This window comes from Rattus norvegicus, chromosome X (assembly GCF_021556685.1).
Source record: "Rattus norvegicus strain SHRSP/BbbUtx chromosome X, alternate assembly SHRSP_T2T, whole genome shotgun sequence".
Classification (NCBI taxonomy): Eukaryota; Metazoa; Chordata; class Mammalia; order Rodentia; family Muridae; genus Rattus; species Rattus norvegicus.
This window is the reverse complement of record NC_141554.1, coordinates 43,003,871-43,023,546: the sequence shown is the minus strand read 5'-3', so window position 1 is coordinate 43,023,546 and position 19,676 is coordinate 43,003,871. Positions and strand designations below refer to the sequence as shown.

The window sequence follows — 19,676 nt, the reverse complement described above, 5'->3', positions numbered from 1 at the left end:
TTTTTCCGCTTTACATTATCTTTGACAGTTGTGTCAATGTTTTCTATGATATCTTCTGTCTCTGAGATTCTCTCTTCGTTCTCTTCTTGTATTCTGTTGGTCTATGACTCTTGATCTCTTCCCTAGGTTTTCTATCTCCAGGGTCTCCCTTTGTGATTTCTTTATTGTTTCTATTTCCAGTTTTAAATCCTGGATGGTTTTGTTCAATTCCTTCACCCATTTGGTTCTGTTTTCCTATAATTCTTTAAGAGATTTTTGTGTTTCTTCTTTAAGGGCTTCTATTTGTATACTTGTATTTTCCTGTATTTCTTTTTTTTTTTTTTTTTTGGTTCTTTTTTTTGGAGCTGGGGACCGAACCCAGGGCCTTGCACTTCCTAGGCAAGCACTCTACCACTGAGCTAAATCCCCAACCCCTTTCCTGTATTTCTTTAAGGGAATTATTTATGTCCTTCTTAAAGTCCTCCATCATCATTTAAATTGTGATTTAAAATCTGAATCTTGCTTTTCTAGTGTGTTTGCATATCCAGTATTTGCTTGTTTGGGAGAGCTGGGCTTGATGATGCCAAGTAGTCTTGGTTTCTGTTGCTTGGGTTCCTGTGCTTGCCTCTCCCCATCTCTGGTATTAGTTTGTCTTGCTGTCTCTGGCAGTGGCCTGACCCTCCTATAGGCCTGTGTGTCAGCACTCCTGTAGACCTGTTTTCTTTCAGCTGGATCTGGGAGCAGAGAGCTCTGCCCTCAGTTGTGTAGGCACTCCTGGTGACTGGCTTTCAGCTCTTGGTGCAGGCAGATACCCTGCCCCTGACTGCTCCTAGGTCCCTGCACCCAGGGGCCACAGACGGCACTAGGCGATTCCCTTTTGGGTTGGGAATGTGGGCAGAGAATAGTCTTCTTCTGAGTTCTCAGGAGTGTCTGCACTTCTGAGGGTCCAGCTTTCTCCCCCACAGGATTTGGGTACAGAGAGCCATGTGACCGGTTCAGTCTGCCACTGACTGCTCCTATATTCCTGTATCCAGAGGCATTATGCAGTTTCCTCTTAGGCCAGGGAAGTAGGAGAGGTGGGCAGAAGTGGGCAGGACTGTCCTGTGGTCTCAGGATTGTCCACACTTCTGGTGTTCAGTTCTCTCCCCACATTGGATTTAGGTGCAGGGAGCTGTTGGATCAGTTCAGATCAGTCAAAAATTTTCATCATAATGATAGTGCCTTTCTTCTGGATTAAATGGTGGATGTATGGACACTTATTGTTTCATTCTTTACAACTTAACATATTTTTTTAATTTTCTTTTTTCTTTTTTTTCTTTTTTTTTTTTTTTTTTGTTTTTTTCGGAGCTGGGGACTGAACCCACGGCCTTGCGCTTGCTCTCTACCACTGAGCTAAATCCCCAACCCCTACTTTATATTTTCAATATTGAAGAAAGACAAGAAAAAGAAACTTGGTATTAAAAATGGTATCACACATAAGCAAACTCCATTTATTATTGACATTTTACAATTTTAAAAATTATTTTATATGCTTGGGTGCTTTGCACACATGTATGTCTGTGCACCAGAATATGTCTGTCTGTTACTCATGAAGCCCAGATTCCTGTGGAACTGGCGTTAAATAAGGTTACATGCCACCATGTAGGTACTAGGAATTGAAATTATACCCTCTCTAAGAACAGCTGGTGCTCTTAACCACTGAGCCATCTCTCCATCTCTGGGTATGTTTATGGGAGAGTTTCTAGACTATGTTATTTGAGGTAGAAAGAGATGCCCTAAATGTGGATGATACCATTCCATGGGTTGGCAAGCTGATCATCAGTGGTCATTGCTGTTTCCTGACTGCAGATACAATGTGACTATCTGCCTAATCCTTTTACCATCATGCCATACTATTAACCAACCAGCAAAACAAACAAAAAGCACAAGTCTTCTTTCCTTAATTTACTTTTGTCAAATATTTTATCACAAGAAGAAAACTAACTAGCACAAAGGGTATTTTGCATATGTCAAAATAAGGATCTCATTGCTTTAAATCATATGCTCATAGAAACCCAGGAAATTTTTAATTGCTTTTGTCTAGGTGTCATTCCCATAGACTTCTTTGGCAGATGCATGGTATGGTTATCCACTCACATAGATAAGTAACCATAGGGCACTAGGGCTCCTTGTATTGGCAGTTCAGCTGCTGTTTTGTCACCATCATTTGTTTCTTATCCGACCTTTTCCCTGTAAAGTATAATTAAAAATATCAAGTGATACCTGGTCCTGCAGGTATATGTATTTACCCATTCCATAATACTATATGTTTAAGTCTTACCAAAGGATCATTTGAATTTGGACCAATTTTTAAGCCTTTCTCTTTAGATCGTTTCAATTTTAAAGAATTATTAGTACTCTTTCATCCACATTTGTTTTATCATTCTCATCCCCTCTATCAGTAGATACATACCATTATCTCCTGGAACTTTTGAAAATAAGTTGCTGACAATGTGTCCCTCAAAAACAAAGGCATTCCTTTATTTACTGTGATGGTTGGTCTTCATTGACAACTTTTTTTTTTAAAGATTTATTTATTTTATGTGATTACACTGTCGCTGTCTTCAGACACACCAGAAGAGGGCATCGGATCTTCATGACAGATGGTTGTGAGCCACCATGTGGTTGCTGGGAATTGAACTCAGGACCTCTGGAAGAGCAGTCAGTGCTCTTAACCACTGAGCCATCTCTCCAGCCCCCTTCATTGACAACTTTGATTTGGAATCACCTAGTAGACACACCTCTGGGTATGTCTTTGAGGAAGTCTCTAAAGAGGTTTAACTGAGAAGAGACCCACCCTGATTGTGGTACCATTTCATAATCTGGGGTCTCAGACTAAATTTTAAAAAACAGAAAAAAAATTAAAAGGAGTAATACGTGCACCAATATTTAACTTGTTCTGATTCCCAACTGAATGAAATGTGACTCACTGTCCCTCTCCCACTGTTGCTGCCAAACATCATGGTGGTCCCTCAAACCATAACCCCAAATAATGTTTTCTAAGTTACTTTTGTCAGGTATTTTGTTGCAGGAGAACCAAAAGTAACTAATACATATACCCACAGTACATGAAAATTAGAAAAATTAACTTTGATTTATAAACTATATGTAGCTTTGGTCAATTATAGCCCAGGATTGAATCTGCAAAGAATTCCACATTGTATTTGATAATTTAATCACCGTAGTCTTCTTTATCTCATTATTTACTATTTGTTTAGTTTTGTGTATGTTTGATAGGGTTTTTATATTGCCAGGCCAGTCTTGAACTTATTGTGTAATTGAGGATGGCTTTGAATTCCTGATTATCCTGCCTCCACCTCCCAAAATCTAAAATTATAGATATATGGAGTCCCTTACTCTTTGGTCTCTTTTAACCTGTAATGATTTTGTAGTCTTATTTTTTTCATGATCTTAGCATAGAAGCTAGTTCATGTGATGGTTTGCCTTTGACTTAGGTTGTTTTGATGTTTATTGAAGGTTAGATTCAGGTTATGCATTTGGACAGAAACCCTGTGGCAGGGATGTTGAGTCTTTGTTAGCATTTCATATTATGGTGTCAGTTTGTGGGATAAGGTGGTGTATGTAGGTTTTCTTTTTTTCTATATAAAGTAATAAATTTCAGACTGCTGGCTGAATTATACTGACTCAATCACATAACTCTCTCATAGCCAGGGTGTAGACTATATTCACCATTCTTGGCATTAAATAGCAATGGAGAAAATAAAATCAGATTCCAGGATAGGGGGCAGGGACTCCTTTGGAGTTCCACTTTGTTGTCTGTTCACGTTCTGTGGTGTAAAGCTGTCTCCAGAGAGTTATTCTTGCCATTCACTGTACTTATGTAGGTGTTTGTTAACTCTTTTTTTTTTGTTAATCATGCAGATTATATAATTCTGCTCTGTGCATTCCTTTTTAATTCTCTATTACAGTATTTTCAACCCGTAAAAGTTAAAATAGCAAAATAAAACTAAAAACTGAAAAAGCAAGGCAAATAAATATCAGAACTTGGGTGCCAGCCCTGTCCTCACTCTTTGTATCTCTTTGGGAAAAGTCACTTATTATGCTGTCAAGGGTAGTGTTCTTACAAAAACTGTGGTTAGTAGAAATTTCCTGCCTGCATCACTGACAATTAAGTAGGTCTTGAATAAATAGGTATGAAGATACTTCAAAATAAAGCTTGAGAAAAATCACAATGGCTTCTCTCAATTAATTTAAGTTGAATTTGTTTCTTTAGCTAAAACACCTATTCCTGGGAACTAGAAAAATAGTGTTGTCAGGCTTCCCTTGGCTCAAAGTAGTGTGAATCAGTTGCCCGGAAAGCCATAGAACCTGCCAGAATGACTGTGTTTTGTTCAAGATTTCTTCCTCTTCTATGATGTCCAGCAGGGTGCTAAATCCATATAAGCTATACAGAGGCAAGCTTTCCTGGAAACTCTGTACATATGTAAAATTGAGACTTCAAAGACTGTATTCTAGATTTTGCTTGTGTATTGTACATTTCTCTAGCTGTGTGTTTGTGTATGTGTTAGTATATTCTGTTCATTAATGAGAGGTTGGGATAGGGGAGCATAAACAGATTTTTTTTTCTTTTTTTCGGAGCTGGGGACCGAACCCAGGGCCTTGTGCTTCCTAGGCAAGCGCTCTACCACTGAGCTAAATCCCCAACCCCGCATAAACAGAATTTTATCCCAAATAATCTATTCTCACTTAACAGGTAGAAGGGGTTTGTTTGTTTGTTTGTTTGTTTGTTTGTTTGTTTGTTTGTTTGTTTTTAATATGTGGTCATGAATAGTTTACTTATAATAGAACCTCACAGTGGTGCAACATGAACTTCCATATGACCATTATGGATCTAACAGACCTGCAGGCTTCTGCCAGATAGAGAGAGAGAATGTGACCTCATTTTGCATTAGTGAGCCCTTTAAAGCAAAAAAGAATGTCATGTTGGCATTCAGGTGATAGCTTTGTGACTGCTAGGCTGTGACCAATTCAGGTTTTATATTAGTTGCTTTTCTTATAACTGTGACAAAATACCTGACAGAAACAATGTGAGGAAGGTTGAGTTCCGCTTAGAGTTTGAAGGTAAAGTCTATCGTGGTAGAAAAAGCATAAGCCCAGGAGCTTGAAGCAGAGAGAGACAAATGTTAGTGCTGTGCTCCTCACTTTCTCTTTGTGGTTCAGCACCTTACCTCATCAGTGATGCCACCCATAATAAGATTGGGGTTTTCCAGAATCAACTAATGTAGGCCCATAGGGGCTCACAGAGATGGAAGTGCCAACCAGGGAGCCTGCATGGGACTGACCTAGGCCCTCTGCACATATATTACAGCTGTGTAGTTTGTCTTCTTGTGGGATGCCTAACGGTGGGAGCAGGACCTGTCTCTGATCTGTTGTGTACCTTTGGGACCCTTTCCTCCTACTGGGTTGTCTTGTCTAGATTTAATAGACAGGAGAGGAGGTGTCTAGACTTATTGTAACTTGATATGCCATGGCTGGGTGATATCCATGGAAGGCCTGCCCTTTTCTGAAGAGAAACAGGAGGAGTAGATGGGATTGGGTGAAGGGGAGGTGGGAGGGAAAAGGTTGGCAAGAGAGGAGGGAGGGGAAACTGTCAGACTGTAAAAATACATACATACATACATACATACATACATACATACATACATACATACACACACACATGTGTGGCAGGAAGGAAGACTGCAGGTCAGGGTGTAAGATAGAAAGGAATAAAGAGAAAGAAAACTGCAGGTCAGGCTGTAATATGGATAGATGGATGGATGGATGAAAAAGTACAAAAAGAATAGATTTTTTTTCAGTTAAAACTTTTTCAAGACACCCTCATAATCACATTCAAAGGTATGTTTCTGTGGTGATTCTAAATCTAATGAAATTGACAGTGAATATTAATCATTTCCAAGTACACAGTCCAGTTGTAGAGATTCTTCTTAGTGAGAGCGGTGTCTTCAGAACCATCATCTCTGCGCTCATTCATGGGTGGAGATAGCAGGCATACTGCAGACCCCTGAGGAACCAGGGCCCATCTCTTTTCACACTACTTAGAGGAACTCAGAGGAAAGGCTCCCTGTAAGTGAAGAGAACTTCCTACAACAAAAGAACTACAAAGGTCAGGTTGTTTGTGTCCAACACCCTCCTTAGACTTACTGATTAGAAAACTCAAACTTTACTTCTTAGGGAGTATAAGTGCAAAGAAAAGCAATAGACAGTTTTCGCCAGTGCTTCTGTTACTGAAAGTGCCACCTTAATGAGTCAAGGTAGACAAGTCTATGGGCAGGGAGAATGTTTCTCTCCATCCACCACAATGTATTATTCTTTACCATCACTTCTCCCATCAGGTCTCATCTATCCTTGCCTTTCCCTTTGTTGGATGGGGGTATCTATGGCACCTGTATAATGTTCTAGAGAGTGAGTAATATGTGCCGATTGTGGCAGAACATTAGACCAAATCACTCTGTTACCCTCACGGGTTATGACAAACACATAGTGCTTTATAGCTGTGAGCAGTGTGGATCTCTACCTCAGAAGGCCATTGTCACCATGAGAAGGCAAATAGAGGCTTTCCAACATGGGGACAACTGAGGATCTACCTATCTAACAGTGTCCTTATAGTACTTAGTGACAGTGCAGGAAAAGGGGTGTGGCCAAGTAAAAGACTTTCTGTTATGTTTGTATACATTCTTTGAAGTAAAACATAAGTTTTGCAACTTCTAGGAAAACATTGCACAGTAGAAAACTAGCAACATGAAAGAACAGTACAGCATGGTTTCCCACTATCGTTTGTCTTAGTTGGGCCATGATAAAACACAACGACCAAAACAACTTTGGTAGGAAAGGATTTATTTTGCTTATTTCATAGTGCATTACTGAGAGAAATCAGGGTAGGGATCTAGAGACAGGAACTGATGCAGAGGACATGGAAGGAAGAATGCTGTTTACTGCTTTGTTTTGCATGGTTTGCTCAGCCTGCTTTCTTATAGAACACAGGACCACAAACACGTGGATGGTGCCATCCACAGCAATCTTGGTCCTCCCACATCAATTATTAAATAAGAAAATGCCTCACAGGCTTGCCTCAGGCCAATCTGGTAGGGGCATTTTCTCAGTTGAGATTCCCTCTTCCTAATTGATTTGAGCTTGTGTCAAGTTGACATAAAACTAGCCAGCACAAGTTTATCATCCTGGTTTTGGTTCATATTATTGTTAGTTTTTGAGACAGCATTATCTTTAAAATGCCTATCTTAGCTAGGGTTTCACTGCTGTGAAGAAACACCATGACCAAGGCAGCTCTTATAAAGGAAAACATTTAATTAGGGCTGTCTTACTGTTAGTCTATTCTTGTCTTGGTGGTAAGTATGGCAGTAAAAACCAAGTTATAAATCTTGATCTGAAGGCAACAGAGGGGAATATTATATGAAACATCAAGATCCAACAAGGTCCAACAAGGTCACACCTCCTAATAGTGTCACTTCCTGTGGACCAAGCATTCAAACACATGAGTCTGTGTGGTTTTTTTTTCTCTGATAATAAAGCTTGAAATAAAAAAAATAAAACCAGTTTGTCTATTGCCATATGCTGAAACCAAATCCAACTCTAGTGTTCATCTAAAAAGAAGATAAAGGGAATGCTCAGTAATCTGTCTTAACTTGTTTCACATTATAACAAAATGTTTGAGGGTTGATGTCTCATAAGGAAAAGAGGTTTGTTTTTGGACCACAGTTTTCGAAGGTGTAGAAGTTGAAGAGCATAATACCAGCATTCCCTTGGCTTCTGGTGAGGTACTCATGTTGCTGCTTCATAAGGAAAAACGAAGAAGAAAAGTGGGCATATATGAAAGGTCACGTATTTGTGAGGTGGGGAAAGCTGGTTCACACTCTAACACATCCTTATAGTAAATAATCCAATCCCAGATAGTGTGGCTTGGGGCCAGTAGGGTGATTCATTCATTGTATAAGGGCATTTGCCACCCAGATCTGGAAACCTGAACCAAGAGCCCACATAAAGATGAAAGGAGAGATGTGACCCCACAAAATTTTCCTCTGACCTCACATGTGCATCACAGCATGGACACATGGGGACACGCACACACACACAGAGGTCTTTTGTTGCGTAATCATATCCAAACCATGTTACCAACCTGTCCTAAACATTGTCACAAAACACAGATAAATTTAGGGCAGGGTATTACCAGCTAGATTTCTTAAAATATTTCTCTTGGGCTAGAGAGATGGCTCCTCAGTTAAGAGCACTGTCTGCTCTTCCAGAGATCCTGAGTTCTATTTCCAGCAACCACATGTTGGCTCACAACCATCTGTAATGGAATCTGATGCCCTCCTCTGGTGTGTCTGAAGATAGCTACAGTGTATTCATATACATAAAATAAATCAATCTAAACAATTTCTCTTTCTTCCAAGAACATCTTACAGGTACCGTGTATTTCATTTGGATGACTTTGGGGAGTATATTCTAAACCCTACAACTGATTCTATATAAGGATGAAGTTAAATAGTTTCCTGGAGCAAATTTTCTTATGAAAAATTCGGTGATCAAGTTCAGTATCTGTTATGCCTTATTTTGGTTTTCCAGGGTAACTGCAAAAACATATCCACAGTCTCCAAAGACAGTGAAGCCCACATACATAGGGTCTCCTGTGAAGTATTACTTTCCACCCACTCCAAGTGAAGAAACACTCAAGAAGAAGGCAGAAAAAGAGAAGAGTAATAAGGAAAAGGAAGGTGCCACTGGTCGGCAGACCACTGTTCTACCCAGAGAAGAAACCCTGGAGAAGCCCATGGCTGACAAGGATGCCACTGAGAAGTATGTAGCTGATAAGCATGCAACTGAGAAACATTCTGCCACCGGAGGGAAGGCTGAGCACAGTGCAGGTAAACCTTCTCTATTAGTGTTGCTAGTTTGACTTAGCTTTCCCCTCATGGTTCTCTCTTTGTTCTGATCCACATAGCACACTTTCATGATTTTGGGTTTTCCCTAGGACAACCCATCCCCTTGTACTGCTTTCTCGGGCTTGCTCATAAGTTTTGAATCCTTTTTCTTCCTGAGGAAACCTAAACCTCGAGTCTTCTTGTGGCTGTAAGATTTCCTAGGAATGCTAAGATGAGCCGCATACAGCCTATATGTGCACTTCCGCATGACAAAGCACTAGCTTTAGTCCTTAAAGTCTCGGTCTTGCCTGAACCCCCAGTGAACTAGTCTATGGGGGGAGGGCGGCAATGGGGGGAGGGTTGGGAGGGGAACACCCATAAGGAAGGGGAGGGGGGAGGGGGATGTTTGCCCGGAAACCGGGAAAGGGAATAACACTCGAAATGTATATAAGAAATACTCAAGTTAATAAAAAAAAAAAAGTCTCGGTCTTGCAGTGAGTTCATTAATAAGGTAGAATTGTAGAACTTGCTTGTAGCCCTGTACTCAACTACTTCTTGCCACTACTGAGGAGTGAACACACTAGGGTCAAACTAGCCCATTGCAGCTTCTGTTGCTTAGCACTCTTTTGCAGTGTTTGCCATCACCATGCTGAGTTAAATAGTGGTGTGTGTGGGGTTGGGGATTTAGCTCAGTGGTAGAGCGCTTGCCTAGGAAGCGCAAGGCCCTGGGTTCGGTCCCCAGCTCCGAAAAAAAGAACCAAAAAAAAAATAGTGGTGTGTCCATTTCTGTGTGAGTGGACTCACTGTGTTCCTTTCCTCTGATCGATCTATCTATCTATCTATCTATCTATCTATCTACTATTTGTCTGACTGCCTCAGGAAAATCCACAGCAGGCACCACAGATGCAGGGGAGGCTGCAAAGATCCTAGCTGAAAAGAGACGTCAGGCTCGGCTACAGAAGGAACAGGAGGAGCAAGAACGGCTGGAGAAGGAAGAACAAGAGAGGTATACAGGCACTTAGACTTGCGTGATCTGTTGTAAAGGTGGGATTCAAAAAATAGCTTGCTTTTCTTTTTACAATGTTTATGTTGCCAAAACCTGAACAGCAGTATTGGGAATCCATATCTAGATGTATGGACTGCAGGGAAGGGGCTTGGGACACTGCATTGTCTTCTACATCTTATTGATGAAGAGTTGTTCTTTTCTGAGGACCTAGAAACTCACATTTTCAGGGTCTAAATGTTACAGGTACCTTCTTTTCCCTTCTTAGATAGAGAAATGAAGCAACTCTAGTAGAACTATAAGGAGAGTTTGAACTTTTAGGATAGATTGAGTCTTCCTGGAAAGACAGAAGATTCTGGATATAGAGATCATGACTCTGCTTCCCAAATGATCCTAACTTGTGCTCAAATTCAGGAATGAAAGAGAGTCAGTCAATCAGAGTCCCAGAGATAAGGGGCTAGAGAGAAGAGCCAACTCACGGGAATGAGTTATGTGGAAATCCTCACCTAGACTGAAACAGAAGATGTTATTGCTGTGATTCTCTAAATGTTGGAGAGTATCTTATCAGAAGTGTCTGGGGAACATAGTGGAAATGTGCTTGCTCTAGTCTCATTCTACTGGAGCAATTCATCAGTGTTTAAAAGCCACTGTGCTAATAGTACTAGAACACTTTTCTGTGATACTGGTAGTCCTACTTTTTCTGATCTTTGTGTTCCGAAAGGAAATGCATCGTTAATGAACAAGGTCAATTTAATCACTACAAAGATAAAGAGTGGTCTTGGGATAATCAGAGCCCAATCCTGTACCATTTAGACAATGGGAACATGACAGGATTCAAGCAATGCTATAGCACAAAGCCAGCACTGAATTTAAGATAACAAATAATAATGTATTCCTGATCCTTTAGAACTTTATAAAAAAAATCTTGGTGGTTTCTGATTAAATGTTTGTCAATCTATTTTTTAACAGTTGGGTGATAGATCCCTTCTTCTTCTGAACATCTCATATTTTTTTTTACTCCGACCTTTTGATCAATATCAATATGGTTTGTTATTGTTGGATGGTGTATTCAAGCTGGTTTGGGTGAGCTCCTGGAGGTTAAGTAAGGGAAATGACAGGTCATAAATCATGGGATTTCAAATGACAGATTGATAAAGGTAGCCACAGAGATAACATTCCCCTAAGCAGGTGAGTGACCTGATTGTTGTTGTGTACTTAAGAACTGATTGTTTACCTTCCAGCTACTGTCTTCTCCTTCACATTTCCTTCACAGCACAGCTGCAGAAAGAATTCATTAGCTCCTGTCTTTATTTTCCCAACTCAAACCCTTCATACTTCTGCACACCCTCAAATATTTCATTATCCAATTCTTAATTTGATTCTTGATTCCTTTGGCACCGTGGAACTTGTTCTTGTTTTTTATTCTTATTTTTTGTCTTTCTTGCATCTCTCCTAAATGTTGCCTGGACTCCAAGCCCTTAGTCCTTAAGTAGCTTTTTGCCTGACAAGTCTCCCTTGCACACAGTGTTGCTGGCTATTGTCTCTGACATCCTTCCAGTTTCCTCTGACTTCAAAATATTTATGGCTGACAGTTGATGCAGCAGTTTCATGCTTAGCCATGAACTTGTTCTCATTTCCCTTCCTGAGTCCATTTCCCCTTTACCTTGTGTTCATCACCCATATCTGAAGGTAACCGTAACTTTGTTTTGTAAACCTTCCATACTTTGCTGCAGTACACTGAAGACTCCTGAATCTGCGCCTATGTCCTGAATTTACTCTAGAGCTGCATTGCATTATACCATAACATCTAGATATATGTGAATTGACGGCCTTATTAGCCACATGTCATTGTTTATTGTCATATAACATCATTTTATAACTCATTTCCTTATCTCAGATAGCCGTTAGCTAGCATTTGTCTTTAAGGCAAATCCTATATTTTCAAGTATATTTTACTGTCTCATATTTACCTCAAATTCAACATTTTAAAGGCATAAATTAGAGTATGTCACCCAGACTTCTTGTTCATTTCATGCACTCCATACTCTGTCTACCCCATTCCTGACATCTCAGAGCTACTTTCAATGTTTCTATCATCCTTCATATCACATCAGTTATCAGTTAAGTCTTCATTGGCTCTCATGTTAGCATTCATGCTCCTCTAGCACCAGATCTCCCAGAGCTGCTGTCCATGCTGTTTCCAGAGTTACTTTTCTTAAATAAATGTGATTGTCCTTGTTAGTGATTCTTTTGACTACAGGGTTTATCAAATCCTACCAAGTCTACCATGGACCGGCTACTCCTTGCCCTCTACCTTCTCTGTCTAGACCAGTCTGCAAACCTCCTCCTATGTTTCAGTATGCAGGTCCACAACCACAAAAACCTTTCTTTTGTTGTGCCTCCACATGAACTCATGCTTCTTCCATGTGATGACTCTTTCTTTCTCAACATGCAGGTTGAATATCTCCTGCAGCATTTCTGGACCTGGATTGGAGAGGGAACTGATTTATTCCTCTTTCCCCTTTGAGCTAAGCTTTCATATGACTAACATAGCCTCATTTGTCTACAGGTTGTCTCCCTTTTCTAGCTAACATTTAAAAAGGCCAGAGTACAGTCTTTGATTACTGTTGCTTGCTGCTCAGTGAAGAGGAAGAAGCTCAACTAAAAGGCTGTCAGTAACAGCAGTGGGCTAAGTGGACTCAAAGGCTAAGATTTTGTGGTCAAGGCAGAAGAAAATGATGTATGCATACTGAGACAAGTTAAAAGAAGGGAAAATTTCAGAGGAGATGCTAAGGTTTGATTTGCAGTATTTAGGAAGTAATAGACCATGGAAAGGCCAAAAAAAAGGTCTGAAAAGCTAAAAACTAACCTTCTGGTTTTAAGATAAACATAGGTGCCTGTAGAACATACAGGTAGTTGGAAGTCAAATAGAAGCCTGAGGCCAAGATGAAATTGAGATGAATACACTTAACTCCAAATCAGTTTTCCCGTCTTTTGCCATAATGTGAAGAAGCATTGATAGTACCACCCAAAAGGTGAGAGAGCAACGTACCAAACAGCCTGAGGCTGGAAATAGCGGACATCTCTTGGAACAGGACCATCTTCACATCTGTTTTCTTTAGTGTCAATAACTAAAGTCACAGAAATGTGACTGCAAGTTGAGAAAATGTAGCAAAAAAATAAATAAAAAATAAAGATACTTGTGCTAAACTCTGGAAAGCCCAGTTATTGTCACTAGCTGTTGAGGCAAATATTTGTCCAAGTCATGAATCTGGGAGACTTTCTTTAAAGAAAAGGCTTACTAGACTAATCTGGCAACAAGGCCCTAAGAGAGTAAAAACATGATCCAGTTACAGATGGCTGTGACACCAGTGCTCTTAGAAATCCACAAAGCAGTCCCAGCCTCTGGGCCTGGGGATGGGCTAAGATATACAGTTGGATTCTTGGAGTTAGGGCAAGCATCCTTATACCCTAGGTCCAGTCTAGTGAAGATAAGAACTTCGTGGGATTATAAAATAAATTACATCTAGAAGCTGAAATGGCTGCTAGGGGCCCATATTGAAATAAAGCTTCTTATGACCAGGCCTCATATCCAACCTGGAGTCATTGTCCAAATGAGAACACAGACCTGAAATTGCAGGCAGAGTTTCACAGTTCTGTTTACACCTGGCTTCTCACTAGCTAAGTTTCTAGGTGGCAGGTGTTTTGGGTGTAAACTAGGGCAGGCACTAGCCTTCCAATGGGTAGTAGCAAGGTAGGTTACAGGCAGGAGAGAAATGATACCACAACCTCAGGTGGCCAGGGGCTGTGTAAGAGGCCCTCACGGGAAGGAAAGTCAGTGTTATCAGGCTATTGCAAGACATATTGAGGCTGAGAATGGTCTTGGGATTAGGCAATGAACAGATTTTTTTGGAGTTAAATTATTGAGAAGGTACAAAGACAAGAAGCAGCCTGAAAGAGGTAAGAGTGTTGTCATAGAGCAGAAGAAAGGCAGGTGGGAGAGAATTTAGGAAGGTGGAGTGGGATGCCTAAGACTTGAGTCTTTTTGAAGCTAATGGAAAGTTAAATATAGAATGGCAAAACTGGCATTGGAAGGAATGGAATCTAGCAGAAGATGTCAGAGCAATGGGAAGGTATGCCATGAATTGCACGAGTTACTGGTAGAATTTACAGTCATTTACACATTAGGCAGAACAGACAGGAAACATTCTCAGTACTAATAGAGTGAATGAATGAGTGAAGTAGAGAAGCAGGATGAAGTAGTCCCAATTTTCTCTGAAAAGTAGTGGTAATACTGTCAACTAGAATGAGGATAAAGGTTGACAAAAAGGTGGTTGTGCACATAGAGTCCAAGAGACAGGACTAAAGAGCACAAGACCAATCAGCTTTGTTTGTGCCTTTCTCTAGCCAGTCTAGGAAACCAGGGAAGGACATGAGTGATCCTAAGGACCACGCATGGTGGGAATTGGGGAGCAGAGCAGCCTCTCTGTGGTCACAGGAACCAGAAGCCTGGGGAGATCCTGATGGAAGGAAAAGGATGGAAGTTGTTTGTACAGTGCTCAGCAGGGAATGTCACCAAAGAGGCAGAAGGATGGGCTAAAATCAAATCAAAGATTGATGGTGAAGGTGAAGCTTTTAAAATGAAATCCGAAAACACAGGAATATCGAACAGCAAAGCCCACACACTCATCTACAAGACTAAACAATTCAAGGCCTGTCCAGCACACCAATAGCGTGGGCCAACTGTGACAATGAGGAACATAAAATGTGAAGTGCTAGAGGTTAAGAGATAGAGTCCACTGCATGAAGAATCTTGCTAGTACCCCATGACCAAGGCAAGGCATATCCATTAACTGCTGAATGATGACACTTTCTACTTGGTAGAGAAGCAAAACTGGGTAGGATGAGTATGGTAACAAAAATCAAGAGAATGACAACTGTTCGAAGGTTTTTCGAAGTCTAGAAGAGAAACTAGAGCATGTAGGTAGGTTAGTGACAATGACAATTGCAGTGGGCTAGGGGTGGCCTATGGTGTGGAGCTGATAAGGGAAGATAAAGTGGCTCTTAAAGTGAGAAGTTTCATACTTGGAGAAAATAGCGGTTTCCTATTTTCCATGGAAAACTAGGCCTTTTTTTGTGTGTGTGCTAGCTTTAAAATACTTTTAAGGGCGGTAAAAGGAAATCTTTTCAGTAGTAAGAAGTTGAGGATGGAATTCCCTGAATATACCAAGGAAAAGATAAGCAGAAGCTGGTAGGTATGTGGGATCACTGAGTGATAATGAGGTTTAAGGAGATGCAGGACCATAGGGATACTACTATAACAGTCTCAATCTCTCTCGCACACTCTACCTCTCAGTTCTATCCAGCTCTCGCTCTCACTCTCTTGCTCTCACTCCCTTGCTCACTCACTCACTCACTTTCTTTTAATCTTAGAGAGAATGAGGGTGTGTGTATAACTATGTCGAGCTCTACCTGCCATGACCAGCACGTGGTCCATTGGCAGTTTGCCTTTGGAGTGTATCATCCTCTTATTTTTTTTCTCAAAAGGCTGGAAAAAGAGGAATTGAAAAGAAAGGCAGAAGAGGAAAGGCTGCGCATAGAAAAACAAGAAGAAGAAAAGAAGCAGCAGGAGGAAGAAGAGAAAAGAAAGGCAGAAGAGAAGGCAAAAGAGAAGGCTGAGGAGGAGCTGTTGTCAAAAGAGGAGCAAGAAAAGGAAAAACAAGAAAAAGAAAAGAAGGAAAAAGCCATGATTGAAAAGCAGATACAAGCTGAGGTCTCAGGTTTTTCTTGTTATTCAGTGGCATTAATATTAGGTAAAATCTGTTCAATTTGAATGCCTCATAATAATAACTTAAAGGATTTTCTTAAACTCCTTGTACTGGCTAGTAAATGTAACTCCTGTAAAGTGAAGTCAATAATGTGGTCCATGTCAGTTTGGATTTCTCTACTAGAGGCAGACATTGGAATAAGAATCTGGGTTCCAATGGTTTATTTGTAGAAAATTTCTTGAATCTGGTGTGAGAATAAGGAAAATCAGTAAACCAATGAATAAGTTATTGTGGATAACTGGAGCTTAGTGCCATTGGAACCCCTGAGACTAATGGTAATGACTTAGAATTTTCTCCCTGAGGAGTAAGGAAACTGAGCAATTTACTAACACTACTGTGTCTTAGTTGGAGTTTTATGGTGTCTGTGAAGAGATCCCATAACCAGGGCAACTTTTACAAAAGAAAACATTATAGTGTTTTATTATTAAATTGGGACTGGCTTAGAGTTTCAGAGGTTCAGTCCACTATGCAAGTTTTTTGTATTAGTTTTAAAATACTGAAAGTATGCGGGAAGTATGGCAGCCTGCAGACAGACATGGTGTTGGAGAAGGAGCTGGGAGTTCTGAATCTTAATCAAAGGCATCCAAAAGGAGACTTGACTTCCACAGGCTGCCAAGAGGAGGCTCTGATGAAGCACTAGGAGACCCCAAGCCCTTCTGAGTGATCTACTTCCTCCAACAAGGCCACACCCCCTAATAGCACCACTCCTGTGTGCCAAGCATTCAAATACATGAGTAGGTGTGGGGCAAAACCTATTCAAAACACCACATTGTAGAATACTGCTTTTAGAGGAAATAACTCCTGGAAGTGTCTGCCTGTATGCACAATTCCTGGCCAGAGCTTGCCCACAAACACAGAGCCGTTCACCATCTGTGAAAACTATCTACAGGTGGTTTTTATGGTGGGGTGAGAGTATATGCACCTTGTCCAGCCTTACCTGCGGTGTCAGAAGTATGTTGCCTAACTGTACATTAAATATTGAAATGTTGACTTTGAGGAAGATGATGGGAGGAAGGCACATGTGCAGAGCTCAGGGAACCACTCCACTGGTTCTTACCTTACTAAAGCCTGTGTCTTGCTTTATTTCTTTCAGAAAGAAGCAGCAGAAGCAAAGGCGCAGGATGCCGCTAAACAGATGCGTTTAGAAAGAGAACAGATCATGCTGCAGATTGAGCAGGAACGACTGGAGAGGAAGAAGGTAAGAGTGGAGTGATCAGGAGGACTTAAGGTGAGGACAGAAACAGGAAGTGATCAGTCTATATCTTTATTATGTTTTTTCTGTCATCATATTTTATTGGTTATTGAAAAAGGAGTGGTTAGCAAGCTCCATTAGATCAAAATGTGGATGCTTCACTCCTTCTTTAAAAGGGGGAACAAGAATACCCTTGGCAGGGAATAGAGAGGCAAAGATTAAAACAGACACAGAAGGAACACCCATTCAGAGCCTGCCCCACATGTGGCCCATACATATACAGCCACCCAATTAGACAAGATGGATGAAGCAAAGAAGTGCAGACCGACAGGAGCCGGATGTAGATCTCTCCTGAGAGACACAGCCAGAATACAGCAAACACAGAGGTGAATGCCAGCAGCAAACCACTGAACTGAGAATAGGACCCCCGTTGAAGGAATCAGAGAAAGAACTGGAAGAGCTTGAAGGGGCTCGAGACCCCATATGAACAACAATGCCAAGCAACCAGAGCTTCCAGGGACTAAGCCACTACCCAGACTATACATGGACTGACCCTGGACTCTGACCTCATAGGTAGCAATGAATATCCTAGTAAGAGCACCAGTGGAAGGGGAAGCCCTTGTCCTGCCAAGACTGAACCCCCAGTGAACTAGAGTGTTGGGGGGAGGGCGGCAATGGGGGGAGGATGGGGAGGGGAACACCCATAAAGAAGGGGAGGGGGAGGGATTAGGGGGATGTTTGCCCGGAAACCGGGAAAGGGAATAACATTCGAAATGTAAATAAGAAATACTCAAGTTAATAAAAAATAAAATAAAATAAATTAAAAAAAGAAAGCTCCATTAGTGGGCTGGGGATGTAGCGCAGTAGTATGAGTGCTTGTTGATGTGGTCATTTGATTAACCCTCAGCTCTCAAAACAATAGAGGTCTTTTTGTGATTTTGAATTTTTCCATTTTGCCTTTCATTTCTGTCAGTTTTGTTACACATACACACACACAGACACACACACACATATAAGCACACACATACAGAGAGAGGGAGAGAATAAGAATGTTGAAGCCCTATTATTAAAAAATGTAGTTACATTTTCTTTTTGAATTGACTATTTTATCATGAGATTCCTTTCTTAGTTCTTTTTCTGTGTTTCGAGACAGGATTTATTTATGAGTGTCCTTTGTAAACATATAGTTTAGTCAGGACTTGCAATCTGAATCTAATTAAGCAGTGTTTGTCTTTCTATTGAAAATGTTATTTCTTTTAAATTTAACACACTTATGTATCAGGTTGGGTTTAAGGAGACTGATAATGCAGACCCATTTTTGTTGTGGCCCAGTGTGGGCTTTGTATGGCTCTAGGTGTAGGAGCTAAGAGATCTGGGACCCTTTCTGAGCTACTGGTCACCTTAGCTTTCTATTGCATCGTCCTCTTGAATGGCAGACAGTAATTTGTTAATTTAAGGAGAAGAAAGAAAGCTGGTGTACAAATTGGATGTTAATTGTAGATCTATCTGTATTAGTGCTCTTCTTTGTTTGTAGCAGTGGCAGTAAGTCCTCCGCAGCACCAATGGGAAACATTTCTCTGCTACTTTTTGTCTGCTGACATTTTTTACAACTTTTCTGAGAGATATGAAAGTGCATATGGAGCCAATTTCTTTTTTATATAATTTTATTCTTAGAGGCCTCTTACTTTTCCCCCCAGAGAATAGATGAAATCATGAAGAGAACAAGGAAGAGTGATGCGTCTCTAGAAGTGAAGGTAGGAATTCAGATGGCCATTATGTCATGAGCGAAGGACAGCAGGATACATTTAGTGAGGTTGAAGGTTGGAGACAAATTAATAGAAAACAGACTTTTCCTGTTCTGGTCAAGGTGGGACTCAGGAAGGAACTGAGACCTTAAAGGAAAGAGGAGTTTCAGAGGTAAAAGATTCCCTCAGAGCAGTGGGGTGGTAGTGCAAGGAAAGACAGAGTAGTTGAAGGAAAAGGTGACATAATAATTAAGAGATACACAGACCTTCAAAGAACCACTTCCTGCTATGGCCCACAAGGGCTCTAAATACTCCCTGGTGCTTTCAAAAAAGTATTTGTTTTTTCTTTATGTCAGTCTTTCATCCTTATGTCACCTTTTGATTTCTTCCTCAGTCATTGCCAATAACTTCATTTTTTAAAAAAATTTCTTTTTTATACTTATTTCTTTATTAGATACTTTTCCTCTTTCTCCCTCTCCCTTCTTTCCAAGTCATCCACCTTGTGTTTGTTTCCAGAAGGAAGACCCCAAAGTGGAGATTCAGCCTCTTCCAGATGTCGAAAATAAGATAAAACCAGTTGTCCCCAACAAAATAGGTGAGTGTGAGGTCTGGTGTTTGGATCCTTTAGTTAATGAGGACTAGTGAACCTTCCTGCTGAAGGTCAGGGTGGTTCAGCTGGGCCCAAGGCAGCGGCTGCTGGCACTTTTTCTTCCTGAGACATCTTTTCAGCACAAAGGCTGTTGACTCCATTTGGAAACCCACTGCCTTCTTTAGCTGCTCTAATAACTGATGGTTGGCCCAGGATGCTTTCCAGGGTCCTTGGCATCAGATATTACTAAGACCTGGATTGTCTCTTAAACTGAGGCCCTGCAGTCACGGATAGTACGATCATACTCTCTTCTCGAGACTATGTGAAGCTCTCTACATGGAGTTACTGGTAGCTCTTTCCACAAAAATTAAATAAACAAACAAACAAACAAATAACTAACT

General features: G+C 40.7%; 1 protein-coding gene across 6 annotated transcripts in view; it reads left to right on the top strand.

The window, feature by feature from the left end:
* Map7d2 (MAP7 domain containing 2) overlaps positions 1-19,676 on the top strand; it is a 114,691-nt gene that overhangs the window by 82,088 nt on the left and 12,927 nt on the right. For 3 of the 6 annotated variants that reach the window (NM_001289778.2, XM_087600186.1, XM_087600184.1), the window contains 6 exon segments: positions 8,623-8,921; positions 9,798-9,924; positions 15,469-15,694; positions 16,843-16,947; positions 18,639-18,695; positions 19,203-19,281. In NM_001289778.2, the coding sequence (NP_001276707.1) occupies positions 8,623-8,921; positions 9,798-9,924; positions 15,469-15,694; positions 16,843-16,947; positions 18,639-18,695; positions 19,203-19,281 (893 nt within the window). 6 annotated transcript variants of the gene reach the window in all.